Source organism: Loxodonta africana, chromosome 3, assembly GCF_030014295.1.
Source record: "Loxodonta africana isolate mLoxAfr1 chromosome 3, mLoxAfr1.hap2, whole genome shotgun sequence".
Taxonomy (NCBI): Eukaryota; Metazoa; Chordata; class Mammalia; order Proboscidea; family Elephantidae; genus Loxodonta; species Loxodonta africana.
Window position 1 is genome coordinate 73,090,274 of NC_087344.1, and position 22,780 is coordinate 73,113,053.

At 50.1% G+C, this 22,780-nt stretch overlaps 1 protein-coding gene across 2 annotated transcripts in view; it reads right to left on the reverse strand.

Moving 5' to 3' along the window:
- Positions 1 to 22,780, reverse strand: part of GRIK3 (glutamate ionotropic receptor kainate type subunit 3) — a 245,760-nt gene that overhangs the window by 20,018 nt on the left and 202,962 nt on the right. For both annotated transcript variants that reach the window (XM_064281738.1, XM_064281739.1), the window contains exons 10-11: positions 16,030 to 16,233; positions 2,696 to 2,919 (exon numbers count right to left, since the gene is read on the reverse strand). In XM_064281738.1, the coding sequence (XP_064137808.1) occupies positions 2,696 to 2,919; positions 16,030 to 16,233 (428 nt within the window). The remainder of the gene's footprint in view (positions 1 to 2,695; positions 2,920 to 16,029; positions 16,234 to 22,780) is intronic.

The window sequence follows — 22,780 nt, forward strand, 5'->3', positions numbered from 1 at the left end:
GATGGGAATTTTCAAAGGAAATGACCACAAACTGGTTGTCATGGAGTCGTTCTTGACTCACGGTGACCCCATGTGTGTCAGAGTAGAACTGTGCTCCACGAAGTTTTCAATAGCTCATTTTTTGTACGTAGATTGCCAGGCCTTTCTTCCAACATGCCTCTGAGTGGACTCGGACCTCCACCCTTTCAATTAACGACCAAGCAAAACCATTTGTACCACTTAGGGACACATGCTGGTCACAGGCACTAAAATACCACAAGGAAGAGGTAATATAGTCAATAGCATGGAGATGAGAGGCTGTGGACCTGCCCACCCTTGACAGACCCCATCTCTTGGGGTACGGGCAGCTGTGTCCAGATCTCCAGCAGCAAGCATGGACTACAAGCAAGGGGCACATGGCACATAGGGGGGACCAGAGGGCCACATCCACCTTACAGATAGTTGTGCTTGACCCTGAGAGTGTTGTAAAAAATAAAATTAATGGCCATATATAAAAACCATGAGATGCCACATAAAAATATGAGTGTCTTTCTAAAAATCAGAAACTCTGGCAACACTAGGCCTGCATTTCTATAGCACCATTTGTTGGAGCCGAATTGTGGCTTCCCCTGTTAGCCAGGGTATGTGCTCTCCTGTTTGCTGCAGTCCTTACCACTCCCTATGGCCTATGGCTTAACCTGCTTCACATCCTATGCTGCCTGCCTGGTCCCTGTAGGCACCTGCGTTTGCCACCTCTGAATGGAAGTTGGTCAGGTCTAGGTTTGAAGCCCAGCTCTACCAAGAAAAAACTTTTCGACTTTGGTCAATGACTTAGTTTTGCTGAGCCTCAGTTTCTGCTTCTCTAAAATGGGAATAATTATACCTACCTCACAGGACTGTTGTAAGGATTTGACAGGATGGCTGTGAATCACATTGTGTGAGTACAGTGCAATGTGACAACTGTACAATGATGCTGGTCATGGCTCTGTGGCCAAGACCCATGTCTTCAGCCCTACACTCTCCTTACATGTCCTGTGTCATTCCAGCAGCTCCAGAAATCTCCTTTCTTCCAGAAAATCTCCCCAGACTAACGTGGGAAGGGGCTCCTGCCTTGCTAGCCAAGAAGCAGGGGTGGAACACATCTTGGTCACTGCTGCCTGCTGATTAAAGGACAGGAATCTGAATCGGCGGGGGAAGGGGAAACAGGTCCAGTGGGCAGAGCTGAAGTAGCTCCGAGGGGGTGGGGAGCTGAGGCTGGCTGGAGCTGCTAAATTATGGTGAGAGCTCCGAGAGTGGCTCCTGGCTTTCAAAGGCTTGTTGGACCATTAGAGACAAGAGGCGTAATGAGGGCCTCTCCGTGGCCGGCTCAGCTGCGGTGGCTGGGCCCACGAGGCAAGGTGGACACGCCAGCACCAGGCCGGCAGCAAAAGGCTTCTCAGGCAGGGCAATTTTATCTCTCACATCTTTCCCTTTGGTCTCCCTCAGTGTGGGAGTAGGGAGAGAAAGGGTGGGGAAAAGGCTTTGAAAAGTGGAAGAAAAAAAGGCTGAAACACCAAGTCCTTGGATCTCAAATTGCCTCTCCAGAGAAGTCTTTCTTGGCACCTCATTAGGATTTAGAGAAAAAAGAACCAGGGCAGGGGCTGGGGCTGGAGCCTGGAGGGAGGGAGCAGAGGGTGCAGCCGTGAAGGGGGTGGGGGAACTGACCCAAGCCAGCGCCAATTTGGGGCCAGGGTCAGGGACAGAGGGCAGATGTCCAGGCGGCCAAAGAGGTAGTTCACAGATGAAACACTCGGTGACCTCAGTTCAAATGCTGAATATGCCACGCATTGCTTGTGTGACCTTGGCAGTACTGAGTCTTTCTGAGTCTCAGATTTCTCCCCTTCTTGAGAGGCTGTGAGGGTTATTAATGGCTGTAAAGTGTAAAACACAGTGCTTGGCAAACACGAAGTACTCTCTAAACACTGAAATAAACCTGTCCCCTAGTGACCTCCTACTTCATGTGAACAACCAAATGTATTAAGCATGTTGCTTGCATGTGTTCAAAGATACATGGGTATGTATGTGTGTGCCATGTTTCTGCATGTGTGCATATGTGTGAGTTTATGGACCACTATCACCTCCGATAAGGACTCCCTGGTGGTGCAAACAATTAATACACTCAGCTGCTAGCCAAAAGGTTGGTGGTTCAAGTCTACCCAGATGCATCTTGGAAGAAAGGCCTGGAGATCTACTTTTGAAAATCAGCCAGTGAAAACCATATGGGGCACAGTTCTACTCTGACACACACAAGGTTGTCATGAATCAGAGTTGACTTGATGGCATCTGGTGGGGTTCCCCCTACCGTCATGGGTTTGATGGACTCAGGCTGTTTTCCAAGTTTTAAGTCACCCACTGGGCCCACCAATAAAATGTAAATGCACCTAAGCCTGCCGCACCAGGTGCCCAGCTAGAGATGGTGCAGCTTTGGGCAAAGACTTAACTTCTCTGAGCGTGCTAATGGGTCCTGGAATTTAACTGCTCATCTCAGAATCATAAACACAGACCAGGGTGAAGACAGGGTGAGCCAAGCCTGGGGCGGGTATGGAATGCTCCTTGAGCGATATGAAGGGATTTGAACCTTAGGACCTCTGTGCCAAGGCCTAAGGATGTGGGGACTTGTCTGGCTTCCTAAACCCTCAACCCTGGGTCAGATCTCCAACCAAGGCATCGCCCTTACCTGGCAATGACAAAGAGGACACAGCTGACACCCAGGTAGGCGAGGAGCACGTACATCCAGATGTCTGGAGACAGGGGGTTGAGGAAGGAGAAGACACTGGGGTTGGTGCCGTTGGGCTTGCGATACAGGATGCTCACACCAAGCGTCATGAAGGGCTTGGAGAAGTCGATGGCCTTCTCTCGGACATGGGTGATGGTCAGGGGGGCCACGGCCAGATCTGCCTTCTGCAGTGAAAGAGACAGACAGACAGACAGAAGATGATCAAAGCCTTAGACTAGCAGGGAATATAACACTGACTCTTGGTGGAGGAGGGATGAGGTCATGAAGTGGAGTCAGGTGCCTGAACCACAGATCACCTAACTACCCACCAGTGTCAATGTTTACTAACTGTCCTCCTGTACCAGGCCAACGTCCAGAGTGCTGGGGAACAGTGATAAATCAGACTTAACCTCTGTTCTCCAAGAGTTCACGGACTTGAAGAAGTCAACACTGATATAAAACATGCAGAGAATGGAACCCTACTAAAGCTGCAACCCAGGTGGTCCATTCTCAAAAGGACGCTTTGTCAAATAAATGCAGTCCAGCAACCTACAATATTTTACAAATAGTGCATTTTCCTTATTTGTGTCTTTCAAACATCATGAAAGGGACACAAAATCCACAACAACCCTTATTAAACCTGCTTTCCATTCCCATCTACTTCTTAACTGCTTCACCCCATTCTTGATAGTCTTTATATCCTAAAAGTCCAAACCACCAGTCAGGGAAGGATAATATCATCTTCGGAGAGGCAGGGTAGGGAAGAAACTGAACAGGCAAAGACAGAGGCTTCTTTGGCAGGTTGGTGGCGGGGGGGGGGGGGCGCGTGGTGGCTAAGGTTAGGAAGGCTCATATGTTAAATTTTAGTCTATCACGATTTTAATGAGGAGTATAATTAAAGTTCTATCTCTGGGGCCTGAGCTTTCTATGATTAAACATCTCAAATCCCATCCCATCTTCCCAGCCTCACCTCACTGTTCTCCTCCTACGTGAGGCCCCATTAAACTGCTCGCCCTTCACCTGCATTCTCTGCACACACTGCTTCCTGGTTAGAATGCCCTCTCCCCGTTGTCCAACTCTTATCACCTTCCATATTCCTTTGCACCATGCTACTTCTTCCATGCAGCCCTCCCGGATAATCTCCAATTCTAAACTTCCACAAGCTTGCTTCGCTCATGGCAAGGCACTAACCTGCTCAGCCTGAATAGCAGTAAACGCAGCCGCGTGAGTGCGGATCTTATCAGCCTACTCACCTGTGAGTTCCTGAGCACGGATGGGGCTGCAGCTGATTCGTGGCTTCTTTCACCATTTCCAAGCCCCCTATTAGTCTCTATAACATTGTTAGTAATGGTCCTCTCTGAGAGGCTGCCCCTTGGGCTTCTGTGGATATTTACTCCTCAGAGTGTGAACTAGGTTATCATTCCCTTCCTCAGATGGCTCAGAACAGAATGGGAGGCTGGGGCTACAGATCCTTTTGCCAATGGGGGGCTCTGCTTCTGAGATCGCCTCCCAAGACAACAGCCTCTAGGCAGCCACACATTAGCTCGGTCCAGCTCTATCCATCTATTCACTCATTCATTCAAAGTTTTATGAGATCTGCTGGGCACTAGGGATATAGAACTCAGCCACACAGACATGCTTTCTTCCCTCATGAAACGCCCACCGAATAACCTTGTCCTTACAACTGTAGTGAGCACTATGGTGGAAAACAACGGGGAGCTCTGAGGTCTATGGGCCAGGGAAGAATTCCCAGAGGAAGGAATATTTGAGTTGAAATCCAAAGAAATCAGAAAAACAAGGCAAAGCTGGGGAGGGAGGATGGGAGGGAGGGCAGGAGAAAACAAAGAGTGGGTACAAAGTTCTGGAATAGGAAACTAATTGACAGCAGTGCACTGAGGTTAGCAGAGAGCAAGGGCAAGGCTTGGCCATGGTGATGAAGCTGGGGCCAGGTCCTCCAAGGCTTTGAAGGCCAGGTTGGGAATTAGAGTTTATCCCTAGGAGCATGGAGACCACCAGACCACTCTCTTTGTCAGCCTCTCATCTGGAGGAATGCCAAGCCCTCTCAAGAGCTAAAGAAAGGCTGAGAGTCAGCAGTCCTAAGTCATCTTCCGTCTCAGCCTACCATCCCTGAGGGAGTGGGCAGGAAGGGTCTGGCCTGTGGCCCTCACCCAGGCTAGGTTATGGGTCGGAGGGCTGCAGTGAGCCAGAAGGCACCACTAGCCCTGTCCTTCTTCCTCTGCCATCAAAACTGGGCACAGCTACAGGAAGGGAAATTTTTGACACAGACCCCCAAACCAGAATTTTGAATCCCTGCAAATTGGATCCTTTCCCTGTCGTTCCCTCCCCATGAAGCTCACAAATGTTCAGTGTGCAAGTCACCATTTCCCTGAATCGAGAACTGCTGAGGGAAGAATCTGTGTCAGGAAAGCTGGAAACCATGATGAGAAGCCCAGCCCGTTCCTTGATCTCAGAAACTCAGCAAGCCTCTTTCCAGAAGATCCGGAGTTTCCCCATCTCTGCTCTGTGGTCACCGAAGCTCAGGTTGAGTGAGTGGCAGGCAGTTCTCCCTGCTTTCTCACTAAGTCTAGGACCCTTTCATCTCCCTCTGGACTCCTAGTGGTTTGAAGCTCGTCTTCCTGTGGGAGGGAGAGTCTAGAAATGGGGTGGAGAGGGTGGGGACTGCCAGGCTGCAGGGCATGGGGCCATCTGGGGCTGTGGTGGAAAGTGCCCTGGCCTAGGCTAAAGGTTGGTGGTTCGAACCCACCCAGCAGCGCCACAAAAGAAAGGACTGGTGATCTGCTTCCATAAAGATTACAGCCCAGAAAACCCTATGGGGCAGTTCTACTCTGTAAAATGCAAGTCAGAATTCAACTTGACTGCAACAGGGTTGGTTTTTGTTCTGACTCTAAAATTCTGAGTTTTGCTCAGAACGCATTTGGAACTGGTCTCTGAAAATTGCCTCTGGGGTCTGGAGTGGCTTCTTGGGAGAATCTCTAAGTCAATGGAGATGAATCTTTCTTTGGTGTTTGACGGCAAGTTGGATGAGAGAGTTGGTGGCAGTGAATCTAGGTGTTCGTAGTTAATGCCTGTTCCGAAATGTTCCAGGGGCTGGCAAGGAAGCCAACCACAGGGCCACAGGCCCACCTTTCTTCCCCCGGGCCCTCTCAGGGGCCCCAGAATCTCCCTCCAGCCTTCCCGCTCTCTGGCTATAATAAGGTTCTGGGTGGGGCGAGTGTCTACGGCATTCTACGTCTACAGCAGCAAGGCAACTGGTCAACGTGCAGGTGGAGTTTTGATGTGTGCGCTCCCTCGGGCTTCAGGAAGACTAGAGTTCTCCACTTCATTTTTGGTTTAGGCAGGAAAAAACTCCATTTCACCATTGGTTATGATTTCCCTGAAAAAGGCATTATTTTGTCCAACTTCCATTGAAAGATTGGAACAGATGTCAAGCCTTAGCTGTTTCAGTTCATTACTCAGAATGAAAGGCCCAATCTTGGCAGGCTTTTCCCACTTGTGGAAGTTTTCTTTGAGGATGATTCATAAAATCATAGGATGTCAGAGCTGGACGTGAGACCTTCGAGAACATCTGTTCCAATGCCATGTTTTTTTATACAGGGAAACTGAGGCTCAGAGAAGCTCCTTGGTCTTTGCTCTGGTATTGACAGTAATCATGACCCTGAACGAACCAAACCTCTGACCTGTCCAACACATTCACTGGTCTGATGGGTGACCTGTTGACCTCATCAAGGACCTTTCTGGACCTTTTATAAACCTCTGGACCCAGGAAGGACTGCTCTCATAGGACATTATTTCATCCCCTTAAGCAACTTTCCAGTTACCAAGAATCTGCCAGGACCCACCAGGCTCCAGCCTCGTCCTACTCCCCTCCATCCCTGCATGAGGTCACTTGGCCCCTCCTGCTCTACTGTGTTCCCAGCTCCCAGGACTGAAGGCAAGAATTACTCAACCAGGTCTAGCTCTGTGTTTTGTGCCTCAATAGAGGGCAGTGGTAGTTCAGTGGCGGAATTTTCACCTCCCGTGCAGCAGGCCTGGGTTGCATTCTCATCCAACGCACCTCATGCGCAGCCGCCACCCACCTGTCAGTGGAGGCTTGTGTGTTGCTATAATGCTGAACAGGCTTCAGTGAAGCTTCCAGACTAAGATGGACTAGGAAGAAAGGCCTGGAGTTCTACTTCTGAAATTCACCTAAGGAAAATCCTGTGGATCACAGTGATCCTATCCACAAATGATTATAAGGATGGCGCAGGACCCGGCAGTGTTTTGTTCTGTGGTGCATGGGGTCACCACAAATTGGGGGCTGACTCAGTGGCAGCTAACAATGACAAAAACAACAATCTAGCTACTCTGGTCACTGGTTGGACCCTGGCCCTGTACCCTAAAGTGACACCTGGGCAGCTTCCTATCAGGCTGTAAGAATAGGGCTGTGACCAGGGTCTCAGTTCTGGCAACTTGTCAGCGATGTCAGGTGGAGCTCTCCCCAGGTACTAAGATCTGCCCCCTAAGCCCCAGATTGCTCCCTGGAATCCAGCTACCTGTGTCTGGTGTCCCTGTTGGCAGCTGCCTACTTGGATTCCCTAGTATGGTCTCCAACAAATTCTCCACCTCTGTGCTCTGCTTCCTAGTTGTGATCTCCCAGGACCACCTGCTTGCCCATAGTTATAGTTAACTGCTATAGTTAAAATAATAAGGATCACTAGGAAACCCTGGTAGTGTAGTGGTTAAGTGCTATGGCTGCTAACCAAAATGTCGGCAGTTCAAATCCGCCAGGCGCTCCTTGGAAACTCTATGGGGTTGCTATGAGTGGGAATCCACTCGACGGCAACGGGTTTATCATCAATGGTGAGAATTCATCTCACATACTTTGGACAAGTTATCAGGAGGGATCAATCCCTGGAGAAGGACATCATGCTTGGTAAAGTGGAGGGTCAGCAAAAAAGAGGAAGACCTTCAACGAGATGGACTGACACAGTGGCTGCAACAATGGGCTCAAGCATAAGGATGACTGTGAGGATGATGCAGGACTGGGTAGGGTTTTGTTCTGTTGTACACAGGGTCACTATTAGTTGGAACTGACTCGATGGCACCTAACAATAACAACGACAACATCATTAATGGAGGAGCCCTGGTGGTGCAGTGGTTAAGTGCTCGGCTGAATTGAAAGGTTGGAGGTTCGAACCCACCAGCTGCTCTGTGGGAGAAAGATGTGGCAATCTGCTTCCATAAAGATTACAGCCTTGGAAACCCTATGGGGCAGTTCTACTCTGTCCTATAGGGCCTCTATGAGCTGGAATGTGCTTGGCGGCAACGGCTAATGGTATCATTAATGGATGACTCTCACATGCCAAGCATCACTAAGTGTGCTATGTATATTGCCTTATGCCATCCTCCCAGTAGCCCCACGAGGCAGTAAACATTGTCAGCATATTCCAGACAAGGATGCTGCAGCTCAGTTAGGCTAGGAGATTTATTCAAGCTGGTGAGTGGCTGAACTAGTTCTTGAACCCAGTTCACGGTGACTTCAAAGCCCAACATTTTACCACTTTCCCATATAAGCCATGTACTTAGACTCTGTGCAGGATGCATGGAGCCCCTTACATCTCTGCTGCAGGCCCCACCCCCACCACCTGTCCCATTCTTATGACTGGGGCCAGCCCTGCCCTTTCCTGAGCCTAGGGTTGCATTTCCAGAGACCTAAACTTGACTTTGGCTCCTGACCATGGCTGCCACTGGAGCTTCCCCAGCAGCCTGGGTGCATATGCTTTACACCGCCTGGTCTGGCTTGGGAGCCTCATGGCAGCAGGAACATGCTAACATGTCCCCACTTTCCCCAGGGCCTCATTCCTTCTGCTTCCATAGCAGAAGGAAAGTCTCACTCCTGCCACACCTGGAGGACTTATCCCTGGGGCTCTGTCTGCTGGATTTCTGCTCACATCTCTGGTATGTGGTATCCAGGGAATTTGCTTTCTACACTTTTCCTGAAGTGATGTTTCTCTAGCTAGAATCTTTCCTTGCCCCCAGTGCTGCTTAAAACATGTTAGGGATACCCACAGGACAAAACATTCTTCCACAGGATGCTAAGCTGTACAAGATCCAGCCCAGTGCTGTGCAGAAGAACTTTCTGCGATGAAACGCCCTGTGTCTGTGCTGTCTAATATGGTAACCACCAACCACAAGTGGCTATTGACCACTTGAGATGTGGTTAGTATGGATAGGGGATTAAATTTATAATTTCAATGAACTAAAGTTTAAATTTAAATAACCACGTGTCACTGGTGGCTACCATGCTGGAAAACAGATCTACCCCTGCCTGCCTCTCTAGCCTTACCTAGCATCATGTTCTGCCTTGCTCTCTGCCCAGTAGCCTTCTTTCAGTCCCTCCCAGCCATGCTTTGTCTCACCTCAGGGCCTTTGCACACACAGTTTTCTGCACCTGGAACCCCTTCCCTCCTAGACTCTTTGTCTAGCTAATGCCTACTTCTCCTTCAGACCTCAGTTCAAATGGCACTCCCACAGACAACATCCTCAGGTGAATGCAGGTCCCTGGTGATTGCTCTCACAGCTCTGGATAGTTTTTGCTCCTCGCACTGATCATGGCTGTGATTTTAGAGGTATTGGGTGATTCTTTGGGTCTCTCTCCCCCACTGGACCCTAAATTCATGAGAGCAGGGCCTGAGCCCATTTCTTTTCACTGTTGCATTCCCCATGTGTAGCACAGTGCTTGGTACACAGTAGGCCCTCAGTGGGGATTTTGGAAATGAATGAATGAATGAGGATGAAGAGACACCCACTGAGCATGTCCTGAGAGCCAGCTGGCTGAGCGCATGGTAGTTTTCAAGAGGGTAAACCAAGTCACAGGCAGTGTCTGTTGATGACTCACCAGCGCACAAGCTTAAAAAAACACTGTGCCCTTTGAAAGGCCCAGGACATTAACCTAATAAACCAACATCTTGAACAACCCACACGTCGGAATAGAGATGAAACGGTAAATCCCAACTGATGGGTCAGTTACCAACACCCGTGATTCACACGTCGGCTTCCTGAGCTGACAGCAGCCTTTCAGGGCTGAGAGAACTGCCCGATTCCCGAGCCCCAGCAGGCCCTCCTGTGCCTCTCTTTCAGGAAGAATTGGCAGGTGCACCCTGCTTCACAGGCACAGTGCCCAGGGATAGATGCATCCCAGGACCCATTTCCTCTCACCAGAAGTTCTCATCCCCACCCAATAGGTCCCTGACGGTGGTATCAGTCTACCAGGGGCTGCTCTAGCTGAGGCTAAGGGAGCTGGAGGCATGAGGCCTTCTCCGACAGACTAGGTTAGGTTACATACTGCATAGTCCCTGGTACTGCCCCTCAGTGCCCTTCCCACAACTGCATTTTTATTTGCAAATCATTGTTAAATATCCAGACCCTCTGTTAGGATATAAACTCTGAGAGGGTTGGGATTATACTTGTCTCACTCACTGCTGTATCTCTAGGAACTAATGCAAACCCTGGGTTCAATCAGCACAAAGTAAAAAAATTTCAAGGCTGTGACATTTTGGAAGCAGATTGCCAGGCCTTTCTTCTGAGGCACCACTGGGTAGGTTCAAACCTCCAACCTTTCAGTTAGTAGTTGAGTGCATACAGCAGTCTCCAGATTATGAACAAGTCCCATTCGCAAATCTGTCTTTAAGTCAAATTTGTATGTAAGTCAGAACAGTTAGGTATGGTTTGTATTTAATGTCAATTAGTCAAATGTCTGTCTTAGTATATACTATATAGTGTATGTCTCTATGCATAAAACATTAAAAAAGACTTCCAGATACTCTAAAACATCTTTAACATAATCATACAGCAATAATAATAGTAATGTTTTGATACAAAATAGTGCCTGTTTGTTATTACGAACCACTGCATGCACCTCAACTTTTTAACATGATAGGCTAAAGGAGGTTGGCTTGTAACTATTGGTTGTACATAGTTCGGACACTCGTAACCCGGGGACTGCCTGTAATCAATCGCACCCCCGAGGGACTCCTTAGCACAAAGTAGGGGCTCAATAAAATTTTGTTTGGAGAATGAGTACTGAAGTACCCACAAGGGTCTTGATCTCTCCTTACCCCAACCTAGTGGGCTGAGCTCTGGTCTCAGTTTGCCTGTTTAGCACCCCCATTTTCCCTGAAGCCAGTTTGCCTAGGTCCTGACCTCTGCCAGTCTTTTTCCAGACTCTCCACAGAGGCTGGATCCTGCTGCTTGAACCCTGATCACTCCCCTAGCCTAGCACGTCACTGGTGCTGGGCTCAGATACCTCTCATGCTCCATATCTGGCCCTCTGGCTCCTACTGGCCTCACACAGGCACAACCAACAGCATCTCGCCTCCTGCCTGCTCTGCTCTCTCCCTCCACTCTGGGGCTTTCCTGCGGACACTGCTTCAGGCTCCTGATTGGCTCCCACGCCCACTGTGCCAAACCCAGAAATGCATGGCAATCAGGAGCCAGGGAGGGAAATTGTTCCCCTTTCTCCCCGCATCCCGAGGGATCGTACAGAAACACACTTTGTGAGCCTTTTCTGGGGTGCAGACTCATGGACTGAGCAATTAGTCACACTCAGTGGTGACCAGCTCGATTATGTGTCCTTGCATGGGCTTCCCCTCCTTCCTGCTCTACTTCTCTTGGTCCCACTCTGCCTGGCACCATGCATGCTAATTAAGTAATGGTATATGAGCTTCTGCCCTGCTCAGCTCTCTAGAAGCCCAGGCTCAGACAGTGCTTAGTAAAGGTTTGTTGAATGGCTGTGCCAGTGGGCAGTCCTCAGCAGCAGAGTTTGCCCCTACCAACCTCGGTTTCCCACCCAATACTCCCTTCAGCCCTAAAGCTATACTGCTCTCTTACACCTGTGTGTCTGGAGCCTGACCCCTGCTAGGCTCTTTCCAGGCCTTACCCCAGGCTGGTCTCCACTTGCTAAATCTTGGCAGCTGACAGTTCTGCAGTGAATTTCAACATGACCCCAAATCCTCCCTCCATCCCCCACCTGCTTCTCTGGTCCTCCTCAGACAGATCCTGGAGACATCCTGAGCTTCCCCAGAGCACCCCAGTCACTACTCTGGCCAACCTGGCTGCCTCCAGCCTGCCCTGCTCCATCCAGGATCCTGCCCCACCCCCAAGTGAACTCCCAGCATGCCTTGATTCCAAGTGCACTGGTACAACCACTTGAAGTAGGTGGCTTGGGCACAGTCTTCCCCAGCTGCACAAATGGTGGTTAGGTTCCACTCTTAACAGCAATGTATGCAGGCCAGAACTATGATCTGGTTCCTGGTTGGAGACAGGGGATCCAGTGAGCAATGGGGACATGTCTATGACACCCAGACTCTCCCCATGCATGCTCTGGCTGGAAGCCAAAAAGTCATAACCCCACTGCCATGTCCTGGGGAAGGTGAGAAGGTCCATGTGCTCTCTCCCAGATGCCTGTCACATGTGTGTTAAGTCCGGTCCATTCAGGCACTCACCGTCTGGAAGAAGAGTCAGACAGAGGAAACGGACACTCCGAGCTATGCCACTTTCTCTGTAATACGCATGGCTGGATTGGGAGGTCTCCCTGACTCAGAGACGGGGGCTGGATGAAGACGGCGTATGAAGCAAAATAGAGACAAGGAGTGGCTGTGGGTAGCCCCTAGCATGTCATTCTTTCCCCTCTGAAGAAGTAGCACTCCCCAGTGTCCCCTCTGTCTCTGTCAGTTCCCTGAGGCTGCCTATGTGGACTCAGGGGGGCAAGATGTAGATCCCAGGCCACCAGTATGACCCTGGCTAGGGGGCCATCTCTCCCACTGCAAGCACGTCCATACAGATACACACTTGGGACAGGAGGGCTGCCCTGGAGAAGGCACTGACGAGCAGGCCAGCTCCTGTGTACTCAGCACCTACTGCTGGCCAGGCACTCTGCTAAGCATTTTTGGTGCTGTATCTCATTTAATCTTCCCATGAACCCTGAGCAGGAAGTTCTTTCATTATCCCCATGTCATAGATGCGGAAATGGAGGCCGGAGAAGCTGCATAACTTTCCCACTGTCAGCTAAAATGTGCTAGACCTGGAATTTGAACCTATTTCTATTGGACTCCAGAGTCATAAAAACACATGGGAGTAATTTAAGCCATGGATGTGAATAGAAGCCTTCTGAGTGAGGAGAAATAAAAGAAAGCAGGCAGTCAAAATGGAGAGAGCAACGATGTGGAAGAGGGAGGGGTGAAGGGTGGATTGAGAGTCACTGTTCTCATCACATTTGTGGCCCCCAGGGTCAGAGGCTACCTGGGGAAGGTGAGGGTGCCAGCAGGAGCGTGGTGCATTCTCCAGGTACCTGTCCTCCTCCACACCCTGGCTCCTAGGAAGGTCAAGTAGCATGGGACAGAGGGGTGTAGAGAGTGTCAGGAAAGGACTTCTGGTCAGAGGCTCCACCCAGGGGGCCCAAATGGACCTCGAGGGACAGATTCCTGCAAAGGTGGGCATTCATCATTTTTATGCCTACATTCAGATCACTAATAAGGAAGTAATAATATTGCCATGCCTTTACCATGCTCTCCACGAGCTAGCGAGAAGACTAATTATCTTACGACACTAATAAATGGTTATGATGTTATTAAAAATGGCAACACGCTAGGATTAATAGGCTCATCAATGGTAGGGAATTGGGTTTAACAAGGTCCTGCCAGGGCCGGTGGCCTTGATGGACCAGGCTGCCTGAAGCTGCGCCTGGCCGTATGCTGGCGAGGGAAGAGGCTCCAGTCCTTTCCCCCAGCTGAGGTCCACTGAGGAAGGTCTGGCTGCCGCTGGCTTTTTCTGCTAACACTCCCTTGAAAAGTGCTCTTCAGTGCTGTCAGGCCATTGGGGATGCTGCAATGGCTAGGCTGGCATCAGCCCTGCTCGCCTCTGTACGTGGCCTCTGCTCTCCCTGTGCTCCCCCTTCCTCACCAGCCTGCCTCACCTCTGCATATGACAGCCTCAGAACCTACCCGGAGCCCCACTCACAAAGCACAGGGGGAGCTGATAAGATGCCTCTGGGGCCCGCTGACTAATTTCCATAATAATTATAGTCATTACTAATAACAGTGACAACACCACTCCCTTCTGTTTATCCTGAATTCTACAGTCTAGAAGTTGCTTCCCACTAGTTATTGCCTCTGAGTCTCACAACAAGCTGAGAAGAACGCAGGGCAGGTATTCTTCTCACTATCGAGTTGAGGGAGCTGGAGCTAAAGGGACATCCTGAAGCCCCCCACCCTAGCCTCTAAGGAATAAGGATAGAAATAAAAATAATAATAAATACTGATACGTACTGTGAAAATATTAACTTACTTAGTCTTCACAGCAGTTTTATGAGGTAGGTGCTATTATTATCACTCCCCTTTTACAGATGGGGAAACTGAGGCGCAGAGAGGTTAAGAAACGTGCCCAAGAGCATACTAACTATGTAGGAATCAGACTCAGGCTGAGTTCATGCTTTTTACCACTAACCTCTCCTTCCAGATCTCCACGGGAGCCCAATTTTCTAGGGCCCAGGAAATCACTTCACTGGGTTAGGCTCTGCTTGAGCTTTTTTGCTCTGAGTTCTGGCCTCCCTTCCCCTGCCCCACCCTCCAAGGTCCCTGTATGGCAGTTCCCCTCAGAGTGGGACAGAAGGGCTAACTGAAGGCCCTGATGCTGCCTGCTCCCTACCCTGGAGAGGTGAAGTAACGATAACCCCTAAACTTTGGCTGGCATTTTTTCAGACTGCAAAGATCTACTGCATGAGCCTAGCTTGGCCCTGGCTTCTGGGGTCAGGATGGCTCTTTACAGAGGTTGGAGCATAGCAGTTTGGAGGCAGAGAGCTATGAATCCCAGCTCCATCACTTACTAGCTGGGGGTCTTAACCTCTCTCCACCTCAGCTTCCTCATCTGTAAAATGGGTGGCAATAACTGTACCTACCTCACTCAGTTGTTGGAAGGATTAAACGAGAAAAGGAATATAAGACATTTTTTTGAGTGCAGACCAGGCTCTTGTGTTCATTCCCATTCTTTGATGGAAAATGCTTCCAGCAAGTTAGAGGCCCTGAGCTGGAAGGCAGGTAATGCTGATTATGTGCCGGGTGTCCCTGTATAAACGGTGCTTCATTTAACTCCTACCACAACCTTAGGTGCTACGATAGTTGCTAATTACCCTGTTTTAGAAGTGAAGACATTGAGGCCCAAGGAGGTTATGAACTTACCTGAGGTCATGCACCTACTAGGTGGGGAAGCTGGGACTTGAACCCCAGGTCTATCAGACTCCAGCCTGGACTTCTAACTACTGTGGTGCCTGTGCTTACACATCCTACGTGATTCCCCCTTACTGAGCACCTACCTACTGACTGCTTACCATGGGCCAGGTCCTGCACCTAGGACTTCCCATCCAGTATCACGATTGTATGAGGAAGAGGGTATTAACATGCCCATTTTACAGATGAGGAAACTGCTCAGAGAGGTCCAGTGACTCACCCCTGTTCGCAAAGCTAATAAACGAGAAACCGGGACTTGAACTCAGGCCTTCTGATTCCCCCTGCTGTGGTGCCCCTAGCATGTGGCTTCTCTCTGTCCATCCACCCCACCTCATGTCCCACAAACCCCGGCCCCCTCACCCACCAGTTGCTCCTTCTCTCAAGAGCTCTGCCTGCCTGCTCCAGCTCCTTGCTCCCTGGGGCCCCTCCCCTGTCCCAGCCCAGACAGAGTAACAGCTGCTTCTTTGGTGCCTCTACAGCTGAGCTTTGCTCATCCCTTCATCCCAGCCTTCAGCTCCCTGGACCATCTGTCTCTCCCACTGGACCCAAAGTTACTCAGAGTAGTGACAGATCTAGGCTGTGGTCCAGGGCTTGGTGAAGTGTCTTATATTGGCACTTCGCCCACATGGCTGGGACATCCCTTGGTAGCTCTTAAAAAGCAGAAGGAGTGAGGAGCTGAGGGAATCCTTAGATGAGAAGGGCCTCATAGATGCCAGTGGGATGGCTGAGTTTGATGGGGGCTAGTGCATGTCTGTTTATATGGGGGGGAATGTCTGGGAGTTGGAGGGCATGAACAGGGCAGAGAGGCTCTGCACCCCTGAGAAAGCTAGGGCACACTTCTTCATACAGGGCTTCCCTCATCAGGGCTCACAAGGGCAAGGCCATGACCTTTGTCTCATCTCCCTGCCTCCTGGGCCCTTGCCTGTCAGATACCCGACCCTGATACGCAAACAGGACTTCTTCAAGCCCCCCCGCCCCGGGGTCCAGGCCTCCCCGTGCTCCCGCCGGGCTTACGTGGTCAATGAGCTCCTTGATCATGCCGTTCCACTGGCCCTTGTCGTCCTGTGCCCCGTACTTGCCATCCTCCACCAGCCGGATCTCGTAGGAGAAGCCCAGGATGTGGGCCAGTTCCTTGAGCAGGTCGATGCAGTAGCCCTCGAAGCGGTCATTCCCATACAGGGTCCTGTCGGACTTCCGGAACATGACAAAGGGCTCCTCCTGAGGAACAGATGGGAGACGGCTGACGGAGGCCAGGGGCGGGAGTGGGCAGGGCAGCCCTGAGCTGGAGAGTTTGAGCCAACACCTCTGCTCATGTTTATACAAAAACATTTGGGGTGGTTAAGATGAATGGCCTGCTAAGTCAGGAGAGAGAAAACACATTTCCTGGGAGCCAACTTTGTGCCAAACAAATGGTCACCTACTGGCAGTCCCTGGCATAATGTTGGAGTCATCACTGAGTTAACCGTCCAATGTCGATAGCTTACAACGGTTGGTAAATGGTGGCACAGGAATTTGAACTCGAGGCTATCTGATTTCACAGTCCACGCTCTTTCTGCTGCACCGGTAATACAGGCCAGCAGTTCTCAAAGTGTGGGCCCTGGACCAGCAGCGTCAGCATCCCCTGCGAACTTGTTAGGAATGCACATTCTCAGGCCTCACCCCAGACCTTATGAACCATAAACTCTGTGGCTGAGTCCCAGCAATCTGTTTTAAGAAGCCTTCCAGGAGACTCTGATATCAACTTAAATGTGTGAACCACTGCTGTAAAAGGTCCATCATCAGGTGTCTTCCCTGACTTCTCTGCCTGCCCCTAAAGATTCAATCTACGTGCTCCCTGGTATCTTTCTCTCTTTCCAAGGCTCTTCTCAACCCTCGGAGTTAGGATCTGCCAGGTGAGTGCCGACTGACAACAATGATAGCTTACATTTACTGAGCAGTCCCTATGTGCCAGTACCAGTACCAGTACCAATTACTGTGGAGGCAATTCTGACCCCACGTGTGTCAGACAGAACTGTGCCCCATAGGGTTTTCAATGGCTGATTTTCACAAGAAGATGGTCAGGCCTTTCTTCTGAGGCACTTCTGGGCAGACTTGAACCTCCAGTCTTTCAGTTAGCAACCAATCCCATTAATCATTTGTATTCTTTACTACACCCAGGAACTCCGGCTATGTGCCAGGCACTAGTAAATTAGCAAATGAGATAATGCCTGGAGAGGACTAGCTCAGAGCCCACAGAGCAAGAGCGCTCAAGAGACAGAGTCAATACTACCTCATTTAATTTTAACCCTTTGGGTTAGCTACTAATAGTCCCATTTTAGGGATGCAGAAAGTAAAGGGCAGAGAAGACAAATGACTTGTGCAAGCTCTCTCAGTTGGTGTAGAGAGAGGCTTTGAACCCAGAGTGCAAACTCTTAACCACCTCCCTGTGCCAGAGACCCTGAGTTGCTTCCTGCCTCTATCTGGTGGGCAGGGGATCCTCGGGAAGGTGGCTTGTGGGGACAGAATACAGGAGTCAGCTCTTGCATCTCAGGCTCCCAGGCGATGGGAAGCCAAAGAAACGCTTTGAACAGAGGCATAGCTCTGATGTCTCACGTAGAAACATACCCCTAGAAACCCTGCAAAGAATAACTCGGAGAAGAGACAGGAAAAAATAACTGGGAGAAAAGTCAGGAAAACCAGCGAGAAGGAGCGATGGACCTCATCAAGTCTGAGATACACAGTGTGAGGGACTGTGGGCTCTGATGTTTGAAAATCCAGGCCCACAGCCTATCCCAGAATCCAGGCCAAAAGACAATTCCATTTTCTGCTGGCTCTAACTAACCAGCTTCACTTACAACCCAATGCTGCGTCCCAGCCCTTAGCAAACTCAACACTTACTGAGTTCCTACTCTGCGTCAAGCACAGATTTAAAGCTTTCTTACAGGTTGCTTAATTTAAGCTTGCAAGATAGGTGACATCATCCCCATTTAACAGATGAGAAAACAGAGGCCCAGAGAGGGTGAGTCATTGGTCCAATTCCAATACATCACAGTCAACTGGCCTCTCTGAGTAACTTCACTTTCACCTCTTGTTATGAATTGAGTTGTGTTCCCCCAAAATATGTGCTCGAATCCTAACCCCTATACCTGGGATGTAAACCCATTTGGGAATAGGATTTTCTTTGGTATGTTAATGAGGTCATATCAGTGTAGAGTGTGTCTTAAAGCTAATCACTTTTGAGATGTATACAGCAGATTAGGCACAGAGACAAGCAGGCACAAATGAAGGAGAGAAAAATGTCATGTGGAGATCGCCAAAGAACTGAGGAATGCTGAGCTAGAAAAGCTGAGACAGGGATTTTCCCCCAGAGTGGACATACAGCCTTCCCCCAGAGCTAGTGCCCTGAATTTGGACTTCTACCTTCCTTAACTGCGAGAAAATAAATTTCTGTTCATTGAAGCTACCAACTTGTGGTATCTCTGTTACAACAGAACTAGCTAAAACTTCTCTGTTCCCTCGGGTCAGATTCTCCTGAGTTAGTCTGTTCTTTTAGACCCCAAACTAAGGTCAAGTTCAGCACCTGCTCCTGGACAACACTAGTCTTCTATTGACTCATCTGGCCTCCTTCCTCAGCCCTTTGCCTTGTTCCTGTTTGTAGCTCCTCGGCCTCTTCCCGTCAGCCAATCTTCCTGAGATCCAAATCGGCACCCCCACGTGTCAGAATGCCTTAAGTCTTCAGCTAATGGGTGACAATCATCAGCTGACAGAATGCATGCATGCTGGGACACTCATGTCCACAATAAAGACACAACACAATGATGGAGGCATCACATCGTTCTCTCAACTGGTTGAGCCATTGCCCTGGTTTCCAGTGCTCCAGGGGTAAGCACTGGAAGTCCCCAGCAAAGACCCTCGTCAGAGGTCCTCGGAGGCAGAAACCTACCAGAAGCCTCTTGCCAGGCTCCCAAAGTGGCAGGCTGTCTCGATTCTCTGGAGCCGGTTCTTCAGCAACACCACCTCTCAAAATGCCATCCCACATTGTGACTGATTTACTCCAGATTTTCAAAAGTCCTCTGGGATGCTTCAGAGAAAAAGCTGGGAAGTGTCTGAGTTCCCAAGGGCTTCCCAACTCTCCAGGGATTCTGAGAAAATCACTTCTCAGTCTAATTGGGTGGAAAGCTGGATCCTTTGGCTAGACTCCATGTTAAGTCTCAGCAACCCCATCTCCATCTCCTAACCAAGCAGGCAGCTCAGCAAGGGAGCGGAGAGTCCAGACACTGCCTCTGTGCAAATTAGTCTCCAGGCGCATGCTGTCCCACGTCCCTGCATCCCAGCACAGCGTTTGGTAAGCAGGCCTGGGTAGGATTTCAGTCCCAACTCATCTTTTTGGTGGGATGTTCTTGTGCAGTGAACAAGTTGCACAATCGCACCTGGTGGCCCTCACTTTAACTCAAAGAAAGAATTGCTGAGAAGGCACCATCGACCACAGGTGGATTCCTAGACAAACTATAATATCATCTGTAAAATGGGATAACAATAGAATCTATCTCATAGGATTGTTTGAGGATTAAATGAGTCAACCCAGGAAAGCAATTAGAACAGTACCTGGCAAAGTGTAAGCACTCAATAAATGTTATTACTGTTGTTAAGTGCCTTCGAGTCTATTTTGATTCATAGCACCCCCATATGACAGAGTTGAACTGTCCTACAGGGTCTTCTAGGCTATAGTCTTTACAGGAGCAGATCTCCAGGTCTTTTTCCCATGGAGCTGCTGGGTTGGTTTGAACCACTAACCGTTCATTTAGCAGCCAAGCTACTAGGGCTCCTTCAATAAATGTTAGCTGCCATCACTATTATTATTACTATTATTAAACCAAAAGAAACAAACCCATTGCCATGGAGTAGGAATCGACTTCAACTCATAACGACCCTACAGGACAGAGCAGAACTGCCCCATAGGGTTTCCAAGGAGTGGCTGGTGGACTCAAACTGCCCACCTTTTGGTTAGCAGCTGAGTGCTTAACCACTGCACTGCCAGGGCTCCGCTGCTATTATTATTACCATTAATATCGTCATCTTCTTCTTCTTCCTGTGTGCTGATTGGCCTGTTGACTGCAATGACCTTTCCTACCTAGAAACCATGCCCATTGTCACCAAGGCTAAAAATCATGGCCAGGAGCGGAAAACCATTTGGGGAAAGGTTCCCGAGACAGCTCACTTCCTGACCTCCTCTCCACGCCTCTCCCTGGCCCTATCCTCTAAAATTAGCACTTCATTTGTGAAGCCACCACAGCCCCAGAATCTATACATCTCCATATAAATACGCTGCCTTCGGAGCAGCTGTAAAATGTCATTAATTTCGGGAAGTGCTTTGCGGATGGCATACATATTTAACAGCCAAAGCCCAGAGCATTAAAATGGTGCTCGCCTTAGTAATGTGTCTCTAGACCTGCAACATTTCCTAAGGGGTAATTCTGAACTCCGCCAACTACTTATTCATGGACTATTTCACAATTTATTACTGGAAATGTCCAGACAGCCAATTCACAAGCTCTCTCGGCTGCTAATCGATTGCTCAGTGAAGGTGCCCTCAATTTCATAACTTCACGCTCTCCTATCGCTCTGGGAGAACAGCCGTCGGAGCAGGGGTAATATTTCTCCTCAACAAGTCACAGAAAACAGGGGTCCAGAAAAATAACCTTTTCTGACTTTTCATTGCCTGGCCCCTTGGTCTGGTTGCTCTGTGATCACTTGTACCAATGTGAAAGCCTGGCCCAGGCTGCAGCTTCCCCCAGCACAAGACCTGTGGAGTTGAAGAGCGAGTCTTGGAAGGTCATCCCCAAGTGTGGAAGCATCCAGGGGTTAGCTAAGTAATAGGTCATTCCCAAGCCCACCTTCTGACTTCTGCAATATCATGTGGCACACATGCACACACACATGCATGCACAATGCTACTGGCACACAAATACACTACAGTGTCGGAGGTTCTGCTTGCCTGCCCTGCTCAGACACAGAGGCCAAGACCTTGGCTCGTCCTAGTAGAACAAGACCCACCTCCCAGCTGTTGGGGTCTAGAACAGCCCAGGCCTGGGGTGGCTTCTCTCATCCCTGGCCCTGGCCTTTCTTAGCTTTGTCCTTTCTCCCGCTGCTGGGTGCTGAGGTTCCAGCCTTCCTGGCATTGAGTCTATGTGAGCCACAACGTGTACACAGCCCAAATGCTCCCATCATGCATACCCAGACACCCATGGGTAGCTGATCCCACGCTCACACCCCATACCTCCACATGCACACCCACACTGCCGCTCACATCAGTAGCCAAAAGAACCCTGAACCTTCAAAGGCAGGGCCCCCAGCAGTGAGTCAGGCGTGTTTTCTCGGTGTGTGAGTGGAGGTTTGGGCGGAGGAATTTTTCATGAGCTCACAGAAGAGCAGAACCAGAACAGAGGCTGGGGCTGGGCAGGGGAGGGCGGGCTTCCGGGTTCCTGCTGTCTCAGTCTCAGGAATGGGGAAGGCTGCCTGCAGGTCAGTGGAGGCCACAGAAGGTGGAATCGGACTGTCCGTCTGTCTGTCCAGGATAAGTCATGCTTGGCCCCTAACACAGGAATTCTGGATAGGAGAGAATAGGAGGTGGGTTTGGGGGCAGACACACAGGGCTGCTGCTTTCTGGCACATCTCAATTCCAGAATAAGGAAAGAGAAGAAACCCCTCTCATCAGGGTCTTGGATTCAGGCCCTGTTCTCTGGGAGCAAAGCAGTTTGATGTTCCTGTACCCTTAGCTTAGTCTTGCCTGTCACTCAAAGCACTGTTGCCCTGACAACACATTCCCAGACAGGCAGGGGCCTGTGCTCTCAGCGGGAGGTGCTGGCCCTGCTTGAGGCTGCCAAGCACGGGGCCAGGTTTTCAGCCAGAGCAGCTGGGGCTGGGGTGGGCTGGCCCACTCCCCACATTGGTGCCACTGTCCCAAGGAGCCCAAGCCTGAGAGCTTTCCCCAGGCTCCAGGGCATGCAAGCTGCGGCTGAGCCTTTCAGGTACACGCCCTGGGGTGGCTGGACCAGCTCTGAGTTTCCAGGTGGCCCTAGGCCAGTCTTTGAATGAGAGTGGGCGTCTTTGATCCCAGGAGATGCCAAAGACACTTTTAGCTGGACACAGAGAGTTTCCTGGAGACCAGTGTCGAAGCTGTGTGCCATATCCTCTGTCCCCTTCAAGGATGCTCCAGAGGTCATCCCCTCTGTCCCCTTGCTTCCAGGGAAGACTGGCCTTCCCTCGCTGCGCCACAGGGAGAAGTAGAATCAACCCTCCACGATCTCTGGGCAGTGGGGGTGGAGGAATCACGTGAGTCTCTGAGACTGCATGATGGGGTTGAGATAGTTGGTGGTCCCCATCCAAGGGCAGTGGGACATCTGCTTCAAGTGGGTCCTTTCTGGTCAGAGGTCAAGGCAACTGGGGCCAGGGATGGGAAGCTATCAAAATCTCAGGGCCAGGGCCTCAGACTGTGGCCAGGGCAGGAGATAAGGTCGTGGTCAGGGTCTGGAACTTATGCATCAGTGGGAGACTAGAGGCCACCACCTGTCTATCAGTTTGTCATACTGTGGTAGCATATGTGTTGCTATGATGCTGGAAGCTCTGCCACCAGTATCTCAAATACCAGCAGGATCACTCACGGTGGACAGGTTTCAGCAGAGCTTCCAGACTAAGACAAACTAGGAAGAAAGGCCTAGTGATCTATTTCCAAAAATTAGCCAGTGAAAACCCCGGGAATCACAACAGAACACTGTTCGGTATAGTG